The following is a 12,249-nucleotide window of genomic DNA, read 5'->3' on the forward strand; positions in this document are numbered from 1 at the left end:
GCGGTGCCCGGCCCGGCCCGCCCCCCGCGCCGCCCGGGCGGTGCCCGGCCCGGCCCGCCCCCCGCGCCGCGGCAGGAAGCCGGAAGCGGCCGGGGCGCTGGGCAGGCCGGCGGCAGGCGGCTGGTGCGTGGGGCTGGGCAGGGCGGGCTCGGGGGTGGCCGCGGAGGGCCGGGCAGAGGCGGGCAGCGCCGGCCGCCTGCCCTCGCCGCCACCGCGCCGGTGCCGAGGGGACGCGGCGGCCGCCGGGCGCGATGGTCCCAGTTTCCCGGGCGGCGGCGGGGCCTTGGCGGGAGCTGCCGGGCCGCAGGCGGCGGCGGCGCGCCCCGAGGAGGCGGCGGGCCCGGCCGTGCCGTCCGGGAGGGACCAGGCGCGGCCGGCCCGGGCCGCTGCGGCGTGCCCGGGGCACGGCCCTTGCCCCCGTCTCGCTGACTTCTGTCCCCGTGAATGTGCCTCAGGAGCCGGCGACGCCTTTGTGGCTGTAGGAGTCGCTAAAGTTTTACGTCGGGAATCTCGTCCTGCTGTGGGGATGAGCCCCGGTGCTGTGCCTGCCCGCAACCCGGCGAGACAGGGACGTGGCCCTCGGTTGGTTTCCAGGAGCTGCAGTTCCAGACAGGCCGAGTCCTCTGCCTGCAGTACGGACTGCACATGCCTAGAGCAGGGGTGATGAGCAGCGCTGGAGCCAGGCTTGCCTTTTTTTTTTGTGTGCCTTTGGAAGAATGTTCGGGTTCAAGCAGCACCGTGTGTGGCCAAGGGCAGGGTGTTTCCGTGATTGAGATGCCAGCTGCTGGACTGGAAACTCCCTAAGGAGGTTCCTACAGGGGTAGGAAGCAGGAGCTTTAGTGGAAGAAACTTACTTTCTAAGCCTTGAGAGAGAGCATACAGGGGAGTATAAAGCATTATTAGTTAACAGACTGTGAATAACATTTATTTGGAACCTCAGCACCTTGCCTGTTGGCTTTGGTGGCATATAGACTCTTGCCTGTAAACAGAAAGAGCCATCACTTAAACTTCATCATCTGTCCCTGCTTGCCTGGCAAAATTGTGTATTGCAGCTGTCAACAGGGGAGCTATACCTGCTTTGTGTGCTTATCCCGTGTGCCTGAGGTAGCAGAAAATTTTTTAATATTCATTAGAAGCAGTCAGTGCTCCTGCTTCAAAGCATTGGGAGTTTTAAAAAAACTGCATTAGCAATACAGTCTTTTTTTATTACGATCCCCTCTGCTAATAAATTAAAAGAGTAGTAGCATGACCAGAAGCAGAAAAATCTTCAATAAAAAACACCTAAAAAGTAGCCCCCAAGCCCCTATACTAATGAGTCATGGGGGGGACAATAAATCTAACTGCTAGGTGGAGAGATTTCTTTAGATGTACAGGAGAAGCTTTTGACTTCTCTAATACCAGACTTAGTGACCATAAGTGAGATGTGAAAAAATAGAAAGTTCAGCATTAAGTCTAGTGACAGATCAGTCATACAGTTAGAGCTTTCTTTTTTTTTTTTTAATTATTTTTTATTTTAATAGGAAACCCTTAGTAACTTGATTTAAGAATATAGTGGAAGAAATGAAAACTTGAGATTCTGAGTAGCAAAGATCAGTTATGACTTTGTTAGAGAACACAGAGTATTAAGGAGGCCTAACTTATTTGATCTAATTATTATAATTTGAAAGTTAAAGCTGAATGAAACATTATACCTTAAAAGTGAAGACTGCCAAAAAGAGTGTACCCTTTTAACAAAAAAGGGCTAATAGTGCACTACTGACTCTGTTTTGCTACATAATATGTTCCCTGGGATTAATATTGCTATGTTTATAATTTTAAGAGTGAAAAAACACCACACCTTGAGAATCCATTAAATGACTTTCTGGTCTGGGGTTATTCTTAATATACGCTGAATGATACTGAAGATCATCTGTTGCAATCATGTTCTTTGTTTTTTCATCCATTGACCTTTGTGCATATTTAATTATAGAGTAAGAAGGTAAAGAAAAAGAGCTGATCTTGTACATAAGCTACCTCATCTTTATTAATTTTGGGAAGTGTAATAATAATTCGGTCTCTTGATGGGCTGCTAATTTTGGGTTTTATTTGAATAGATTTGATGATGAATTTCTGTGCACTTTCTGTCTGATTAGAAAGGATTCTTTATGTTTCTGCGCTTTGCTATGAGTCTATGAATGTTGTTTTGAAGTAAATCACCAAATAAATGCTTACTGGTAATGTGCCAGCTGGCCTGTTTGAAGCAGGGGTTTAATTATGAGAGGAATGTTTTAACTTGAAGATTTTACAGATGGTTTATAGAGCAGGCTGTGCATTATTTCTTTGAAACCTCTCTTCCATACCTTCTGTGTTTGCATTGTAGATAGCTCATTGGCATCTACAGTAGTTGCCCAATGGGAGAAGTCATTCTACAATTGCAGATTGTCTTGTCAGAGTTAACCAAGAATTGTCAGGGTTGGGAATGGGGTGTTAGAGGGGTTTTTTGTTGTCTAGATTTGACATAAAACCTTTGTCCCTTACAGAGGCGTTAAGAACTTTATCTAGATTTTGCTGCATGACTCTAACTGTAATGTCAGGTCTTTGCTTTGTGTCTTTGCATTCTGTACGCTTGGATGTTTTGGGACAGCTTTGCAAGAAGCTTCACATCTCCCATAAGCGAACAGCTAAAGGAAAGCGTGCAATCTGCAGTCACTACAGGTAGAGCAGTGTGCTCGGATGGTGAGAACACGTCTGTGTCTGCAGGGTGGCCCGGTAGGATCGGGAGCAGGGCGCGGGGTGCGCTCCCGCTGGCTCCGGGGCAGGCGGGGAGAGGCGCTGCCCTGCGGCTCCCTCCGCTCTCCTGCGGTGCGCACCGTGAGGCTCCTGTGTCACCTGTGCACCAGGGAGCTCTCAGAAAGAGCCAGTCAGCTTCTGGTAACCGATAAGGGAAATTCTGTCGTGCCTCTTCTTCAACAGTTACAGGAAAGGCTTCTTGCTTTGAGTATAGTCAACAGTTTCCTGTCACCTGTCATGTGCAAGTAACATGCGGTGTCCCCTGCCAAGATGAGCAAAGACCTCCACTGCAGGAGCTTCCCTGGTCCAGTTGCCATTTTGCTCTGCAGATTCTTTAGGTGTGGGAACTCCATCTTTGATTTTATAGCCTTTTGCTAGGTTTAATGGCAAAATTAATGTAAGGTGTATGCACCTGCAGCTCCTGCTGTTTTGGCAAACAGGAAAAGCTGGCAGTTCTAATGTTCTATTTTATGTTAATAATTTTAATTTAATGAAACTTTTTTTCCTCTGTCTTTTGAATCTGTGAAGATCCGAGTATTTGACAGTTCATATGTCAGGAAGCCAGGCTGTCTCTGTAGTTGTGACATACCCAGTATGATATTTTAGAAATGAGAGAAATGTCCCTTAATTTCTTTCAATAGTAATTGCTGGTTCTTGCAAGTGGATGAAAATGCTTGTGACAATGGTGACTTTTTTTGAGCTCGTGTAAAAGTAGTTTTTCATGTGTAGTTAGTCCAGCTCCTTTATGGTTTGATTGAAATGCAACTTCCAGAGCCAAAGTGATGTAAAATATCTGTATACATATCTACCATCATCACTAATGAATGTTCTTTGACATATGTATAGAATAATGGAATTCAATTACAGCTCTTGATTAACTGTAGGAGACATTGTGCACGTGTTTTTGCCCCTTTTCTATATATTTTGTTACTTGATTATTTCAGCGCCATGTACGACAGTAAAGAGATTATAAATTTTTCACCTTTCCAGTTGACCTTTCAAACAAAGACTGGGGAATGCAGACCTTAAATGCAGAGAGGTGTTGTGTGAATAGCATTAGTTTTGATTGTTTGGCTTATTTTTGTTTCCATGTTTCACCTCTTATGCCTCTACTTGGTTGTTCTTCATTCTCGGTATCTTAGGAGTTACAGTTGGGGTTTGGACATTTGTATTTCCTTCTAATTTAAATAAGTCATTTTCATGTATTTTACTAAATTATAATTCAGTGTATTGAACCTTCTGTTTTTAAGGTGAAAAGGAAAACTGTCTGATCAAAAAGCAAAGATGCAGAGCACTTCAAATTACCTCTGGCTGTTGTCTGACATTCTAGGACAGGGAGCGACTGCAAATGTTTTCCGGGGGCGACAGAAGGTTTGTGAGGAATTTTCATATGCAAGTAGTATCATTAAATTAACAAAAAAACTTCAAGATTTAGGCCTAAAGCAAATGAAATGTGTCTGTGTAATTATTCATGCTTCGTTTTTAATTTTTAGTATTTGTCCATTGAATTAGAGTTCTGTAGTTAGATTCTAAGGATTTGTTCTTAATGTTGTAGTATTTTTCCTTGTAAAATATTAGCTGTTAGTAATTCTTCATTACTTTTTATTCAGTTTTATGGAAAAAAAAAACCTTATTCAAGAATTTGAATAGAAACAAGTGACCTACCAGTTTCTATTACATGATCCTATTATATGTCTTTGTTAAACTGTCTTTTCATTGCTTTTTATTTGTTCTTTTAAAATCTGTTTTGGTGATTTTTATTATTCTTTTACGTGAAATATTGTTATTGTAGTGGATGAAGCTGTTGTTAGTTGTTGTGTGTAAGTCAAAGCTTTTTAAATGTCTTGAGTAATCAGTGCAAAATAGTAATTTTTTTGCCCTGAAAATGATACACTTAAGTGTATGTTGCAACCTGAGTGAGGGCCTAAGAGGACCTTACTTGTGTAGGTCATTTGTTGCTATGAATTTCACAAAGCAAAGATAAGTATAGGTGTGAATGTTTCTTACAGAAATGATAGTCTGTGTGAAATCAGTACAAAGTGATTTGTAAGATACATTGTTTCTGTGTTCCACATACAAGTGTGAAACAGCATTAAGCAATAATTTAGCAGTTAATGTGCTTTTCTGGGTAAGTGAATTTCAACACAGAATGAATCCCTGTAAACCATGTTAGCACCTGTCATCACCCTCACTAGTCTGAGCCTGTGACCTGCAGCTCATTGCCACAGGAGAAAGCTTTTACCTGGACACCAGTAGTGCATTGTGAGTGTGCTGTAAAGCACTTCCTTTGCTTGTCTAAACACAGGAAGGCTGTGTCCTTAGAAATAATCTTTTGCACAAACTGCTAGTGCAAGCTTATTCCTAGAGTGGGCAAGGAAGATGCTTTGCCCTGAGAGGAACAGGAGATGTGATACCAGCTGGTGGCATTGTTGCCTGAGCATGCTGGGGCTTAGTCCCTCTGGAGAAGTTAAGTCTGATTAAGCTCTTGATTGTGCTCCTCACACTTATTATGTGGGTTTCAGCTACTTTGGGATTTTACATGAATGGCATGTAGTGCTTGAAACTGCCTTTGGAAAAAACAAAATACTGGTTTATCAGTATAAACAGAACGGTAAAGAAAGAGAGAGCAGTGTTCACCTAGCAGAAATTGTCATTTAACTTAAGCAAGCCAAGTATGTGTGTGCCTGTCATTGATTAGTGCAAGTAACTCTTGCTGAAAAAATATTTTTCAGCTAAGCTTAGGAGTAATTCTTAAATGTGTAGCCTTTCTTATACTAACTGTTCTTTTTTTTAAGAACACTTAGATTTTGTGATCTAATGAATTTCCATTCAGCTAGTCTGTTTGGTTCTGGTCTATATTAAACTAATGCAATTTTATTTTTTTAGCAGAGTCTTTATTTCCATCTTAGCACAAGGTAGTATTTTGAAATATTTCTAGTCTGATTATACTCACATGTACAATAGAAAATCTCAAAATACTTACATAATGTCTATGTGTACATTTACAATCTTTTGCTTCTGTTTGATGAGTAGTTTGTTTGTTTTCAACAGAAAACTGGGGATTTATATGCTGTCAAAGTATTTAACAGTATAAGTTTCCTTCGTCCTGTGGATGTTCAGATGCGAGAATTTGAAGTATTGAAGAAGCTAAATCATAAGAATATTGTCAAATTGTTTGCCATTGAGGAAGAGGTAATGAATTGTTGTGATCTGATATGAGTGAACGTAACTGCAGTAAGAATATTGTCAAATTGTTTGCCATTGAGGAAGAGGTAATGAATTGTTGTGATCTGATATGAGTGAAAGTAACTGCAGTAACTGTTTTTTTGTTTTATCTGCAACTATAGAGTGTATAGTTACATTTTTAAAGAATGGTAACATATATGATGATACAAATACTCCCACCCAACCACCACCACCTTTTGGTTTTCTTTCTTCTTTGTTGTTGTTGTTGCTGTAAGAAAGAATATGCTTGCTTTCAGTAGGGTAAACACCTTCAGTGTGTAGGCTCAGGTAATGAATCTTATCTCAAGAAGCCACTGTCCTAACCTTTATCTTGAATAAGGATTTTTAAGGTATCTACCTGTTTTAATATTTCATAGTTGAATAATCGAACTGTTTATAGTTGAAGGTGTTTCAGTAATGCTGACAATTTTATGCCTTTCCTTTGCAACCAACTGAAATGATGACATAGGATACTATTATACAGTAGTATAATACAGTAGTATTATACAGTAGTATAATAGTGTAAATTGGAGCAGCTGAACTGAAACTGAGACTGATGAGTTGAAATTACCCAGATGATGAAATGAGTAAAGAAGCATAGTTGATATTCTCAGCACTAGTGGTGTGTAATTTCTCACTTGTCCACCTGTCAATACTGCTGTCAACCTGCTATTGCCTAGAATTTGAGGGTTTCTTAGTTTTCCCCTCTCCAAGTTGGAATACATGAAACAATATAAAAATCCACCTGCACTTCTTTTGAAGATCAGCAGAACGGAAATTGTGATATAACTATAGATTTTACTTTTCTTTTTTGAAAGTAAGATCTTGTGGTTGTAGGTGGTTTCTGACATTGGTGTCACAATAGTCAGATTCTTAATCTCTTTTTGATTTTTTTTTCAGACAACTACTAGACACAAAGTACTAGTTATGGAATTTTGTCCATGTGGGAGTTTGTACACCGTTTTAGAGGAGCCGTCTAATGCCTTTGGTTTGCCAGAGTCTGAGTTCTTAATTGTTTTGAGAGATGTGGGTATGTAGATTTAGCTCTTTGGTCTAATTTGTTGACTGAAACAATCTCATACTTGTTTTGTTTACCTTGAAACAACAAGAGACAAATTTAAATGACTGTCAACTAATTGAACTAATTAATATGGTCATATGGAATCACATATTTATATCTATGTTGGTATAGGTATCTGCATTAAGAAGCCATTTCTGTGTAAAGTATTGATATAATTATTTTTCACATATTGAACAGACTTCTAGTGATAATTTCAGAAGAGTTAATTAGAAAAATAATATGGTTTACCTGTGTTTACCTAGTATAAAATTTTCCTGCTAATTTACCTGCTATAAAAATTACTTTATGGGAAAGATGTTACTGAGAGCAAGAAATGCTGTAATTTAGCTGTTTGGAAAGAAGAAAAAAGCAATCTGTGGTCATAGTCTTTCTGTTAATTAAGTGTCCCTTCTCATTCCCATTTCCCAATGAGAACATAAGCATGTCTTCCTAGCATCAGTTACAATTCAGTGTTTGCACAGTCTGTGTCACAGTGTGTACATGAATTCTGTATTTATTTTTTCAATTGAAGTGGCTGGGATGAATCATCTCCGTGAGAATGGAATAGTGCACCGTGACATCAAGCCAGGCAATATAATGCGTGTTATAGGTGAAGATGGGCAGTCTGTTTACAAACTTACAGATTTTGGTGCAGCAAGAGAACTTGAAGATGATGAACAATTTGTTTCTCTCTATGGCACAGAAGAGTATTTAGTAAGCCCATATAATTTAGTTTTCTCTTGAGTATATGTTTGAAACCTGAGGCTGTTCATGATTTTAGTTGAATAGGTCAAGGTCGGGTTATTGGGAATTAATATTTAAACCTTTTTATTACAATTGTTTTTGTAACTCTCCACCAGACTTTTTCACACTGGGTTGTGCTATCTTCTGCTGATGTAAATACATCAGCCTTGAAATAATTTCCAGGTCCAGCTTTAACTGGCCTTATGTGAAAGGAGGAAAAATGATATTTTAGTTATTAATATATTTGCTTTTATCTCTGTAGATGTGTTTTAGTTTGTGTTTGAGCTACTTAGGTGACGCTAGGTGTAGTTAAGGTTCATGTGAAACTTTGGCTAACCAAAGAGATTCAGGTAGAGAAGTATCAAGGCAAGCACCTTAGTATGATTTTCTTCCTGACATGTTTTTCCACATGTGAATCATAACTCTGCTATGGATCTTTTTTCCATTTAGTTTCTGTTGTTTCAAAATCATTTGGAGGAATACTGAATTTCTACTCTTTTTTAGTGGTTTTTATACTAGTATTTACTCTTCAGCTGAATTTTAAAATATTTTTTGCAAACTTTTTAATAGAAGTGATAGTAATACCTAGGAATATAGTGATGTTTGTCAGAATAGCTTAAACAACTTCTATGATACAAGAAAGATTTTCTTTTTTAAAGAACTGAAAGTTTAGTCTGACAAAATCACCTTGCTGTGAAAGGATAGATTGGGGTTTTTCTTTATAAAGTTTCATGAAGCAATTGTAATTTTTTTTTCTCTTTAGCATCCTGATATGTATGAGCGAGCAGTTTTGAGAAAAGAGCATCAGAAAAAGTATGGAGCAACAGTTGATCTATGGAGCATAGGGGTGACCTTTTACCATGCTGCAACAGGGAGTTTGCCTTTCCGACCTTTTGAAGGACCTCGTAGAAACAAGGAAGTGATGTAGGTAATTTAGAAGGAGAATTTTATCTGTTGGTAAATGAAATCAGCCCTTGAAATGCTTTTTACCAATGAATCCTACACACATATAGTAAACTTTAAAACTGTGAAAATATTTAAGGAAATGCACTCTCTTGTGGTATAACCCCAGTAGGCAGTTGAACATCACACAGCTCTTCACTCATTCCTCTGTAGTGGGGTGGGGAAGAGAATTTTAAGGGTGAAAGTGCAAAAACCCATAGGTTGAGTTAAAGACAGTTTAATAAGTAAAAAAAAGCTCCACAGTGAACAGCAACCCTTGCCTCTTAAACCCAAAGGGAAACAAAACCAAGAAAACAAGTAATGCAGAAAAATCCCCAGTTGCTTACAAGTAGGCAACTGATCGCAGTCAGTCCCTGATCAAATGCACCCTGGCAAATTCTTCCCCACCTCCTCCTTAGCTTCTGTCGCTGAGCAATATGGTTTGGAAAATCCCTTGGGTCAGCTGTCCTCCTGTATCCCCTTCCAATTTCTTGCCTGCTCCCCGGCCTACTTGCTGGTGGGGCAGTAGAAAAGTAGAATAGGCCATGATGCTGTGTAAGCACTGCTCAGTAATGGCCAAACGTGCCTGTTATTGACACTGTTTTGGTCACAAATCCAAAACATGGTACCATACACTACTATGAAGGAACTTAGCTCTATGCCGGCCAAGATCAGTAGAAACATCTTGCTTCAACAAGGATTTTACTGTGTGGCACCTTAAGATATGAATTAAGCATTTAAATTGAGAAAGACCTGAATTTAACTCCCCCAAAATACTGGTGTTTTTCCACTCATATTTCTTTCAGCATGGCACTAGGCTGGTCTGTTGCACTGCTGTTTATATGACTTGGATACTCAGGCAAAATTATGGTATTCTGAAATGGGGTTTCAGTGCTGCAAATTTTTGTTGTCCTTTAAATTATGGTCTTACCCAGCAGTCTTGAAACGGATGCGCTACCAATGAGACTGACATTTGAGTAGTATAGTTGTGGACTGCAGATGAAAATAATAGGGATGGCTCCTGAATGGAAAACAGAAGATATGCCTATGATGTGACAATTGTCTTAATATCCTGTTTCATCTTAGACTGGTTCTATTTTGTTTTGCTTTGTGTTGCATTTTAAGAATAAAGCAAGGTGATACTTCCAACCTCTAACACATCAATAATACCTCTGTTCTGATGCTCTATGTAAAACTGACTCCAGTTTTCTTAGTTGAAGAAATTGTCCATCTTGTGATTTTTTTCACATAAGAATTCTTGCTGTAGCTGCTTGAGAGATGTTTTATATGCATCTTGTCCTCCAGGAAGAGAAAGCACAACTGAAATATTCTGCTGCAAAAAGTCTGTTGATCCTCATTTGTTTCATGAAAAATTTGAGAAATAGTTGCCTGTGCAATACAAAGTTAAACAATGCCAAATTATGTCCAGATTTCTGGATGTTCCTTCTTGATGCCCAAGCCACTTTGTGGTGGCTAAATGTTCTCTGTTGCTGTGGAACATGCTAGAAGTTAGCATGGTAATGTGTAAATTGAAGTAAATTGACTTTGATTAATTAACTCTTGTGAAAACCTTTGGTTTCCTTCAGTGTGCTGGAAATACCTCCAGAAATTTTCCCCAAGGCTGAGGTAGACAAAGTTGATTCTGCAGCATAGCTTTTTGTTATTTATTCTTTTAGCGCTGCTCTGCCAGCTTGTAAATGAAGCTTCCTAATTATCGTACCGTCTACAAATTTAGGCCAACCTGTCATTTAAATTTGCATTTTTGCTGCCCCTTTGGGGATTAGTTACTCAACCTATGTATGTATAAGAGGTAGTAGTTGAAGTTTCCATTATTTTTGTAATGTATTGCAGGTATAAAATAATCACTGGAAAGCCTTCTGGTGCTATTTCTGGAATACAGAAAGCAGAAAATGGACCTATTGAGTGGAGTTGGGAGATGCCTGTTTCTTGTAGCCTTTCAAAGTAAGTTTGAACTTAGAAATGTTCACAAAATATTTCAATGTCACTTGATTTGGCTTTTCCAGTTATTTTCTGGGATTGTGTCTTTGGTGCAGGGTTCTGATGCAGTTTTTTCTTTGAACTCTTCAGTACATGAGTACAGTCTGATATTTGGTTATGAAGTGTTTTTTTCCTTCCCATCTGTCCAAATAGTTTTATGATGTTAATTTACAAATGAGCACACCTCATGTGGTTTGAGAAGAAATACTATTACTGCATTTTTCCACCTTCAGGAATGAAGAGTCAATAACTTTGATGGCCCTCATTTCTTGCAAGAATGTGACTTCAGACGTGACAAAGATTAGGCAGTAGGAAGGAAATTATAAACAAAGACAATTCAGAGGCTTACTTTTTGCTAGGGAAAAAGGTCATCAGTGCATTTTAATGCATACTTGTATCTTTTCGATTTTATCATCATATTTTTGCTTCATATATCCGTAATATTCAGTAGGAAGAGCCATGGAAGATCTGATTTTGGTATGACTTTGAAAACACCTCCATAACCCATTTACCCATTTTTCTTCCTGAGACTTCTTCCATACTTTAAAGTTACTAATCTTTCATGGTAAAGAAGGAAATAATTTGTTCTATGAAGAAACTGTAGAAGCAAACTTTTCTGAAAGCCAAATATGTGCATTCTTAAGGGATGTGGAGTCAAAGTCTAGTTTATGTGAATTCATTAGTTTAGAATGTGCAAAATTGCAATTTGTATGTGTTTTTCATGATACTGCTCATTTGCTCCTCTGCTTATTCTATACAATTGAACTGCTTGAAATTATAAAGGAAGCAAATTTTTTCTCATTGAACATCAGCTTACAGTAATACTTTTAAATAGCATTCAAACAGTATTCAGTGCTATAAGTTTAGTACTAAAGTGAGTTTGAACACAGGATCCACTAACCTCTAATGCAGTCAGCAGTGTGCTTGCAAGCCACTGCAGCTTGCTTCAGAATGTTACCAGTTCTGCTCGATGCGGGCTTGATGTGTACATAATGTTAAAATTTTTGGAGAAGTTGTTCATGGTAATGCACAAGTGGGATCCATAAAGTTCCTTACCATTCAGATGCTCAAGGTAGATATGCAAGAAATTTAAGCTGACCTTTCTCCTAGAGCAGTAACAACTGTAAGGCAATAGGTAGCACAGCGTTTTTTGCAGCATTGGAGCTGCATATGCAGAGTACTTATTTAGCCCCATCTCAATCAGGATGAATTCTTAGTGTTGACAGTTTAAATAATGAGTCTTTGCTAATCCAGCTGATTTTGATTGAAAGCAACATAGTGTGCTTACACAAGCGTCACCACCAGCAAATCCTAAATGGCAGTAGCTTCCTTTAGTGATACATTGTGGTGTGTGGGGTGAGCTGGGTAGAATGCTGCTAGGGTGGCAGAAAGTGGCCTCAGCTCTACAAGGTAGACTCAGAAAATTTTATGTAATTTTTACAGTGTGAGTGAAATGTCTCAAATACAAAAAAAAACCCTTTATAGTTAAGTGTAAAAAGAAAACATTTAGA

The 12,249-nt window shown here is 39.1% G+C and overlaps 1 protein-coding gene across 6 annotated transcripts in view; it reads left to right on the top strand.

Moving 5' to 3' along the window:
- Window positions 1-12,249, top strand: part of TBK1 (TANK binding kinase 1) — a 28,389-nt gene continuing 16,140 nt past the window's right edge. Inside the window, exons 1-7 of one of the 6 annotated variants that reach the window (XM_085570154.1) lie at window positions 1-123; window positions 4,020-4,140; window positions 5,821-5,961; window positions 6,895-7,024; window positions 7,587-7,768; window positions 8,562-8,722; window positions 10,592-10,702. In XM_085570154.1, the coding sequence (XP_085426280.1) occupies window positions 4,054-4,140; window positions 5,821-5,961; window positions 6,895-7,024; window positions 7,587-7,768; window positions 8,562-8,722; window positions 10,592-10,702 (812 nt within the window). In that variant the 5' untranslated portion in view covers window positions 1-123; window positions 4,020-4,053. The other 5 variants (XM_085570158.1, XM_085570156.1, XM_085570157.1 and 2 more) reach the window with 5 other exon arrangements.

Source organism: Lonchura striata, chromosome 1A (assembly GCF_050655825.1).
Source record: "Lonchura striata isolate lonStrDom1 chromosome 1A, ASM5065582v1, whole genome shotgun sequence".
NCBI lineage: Eukaryota > Metazoa > Chordata > Aves > Passeriformes > Estrildidae > Lonchura > Lonchura striata.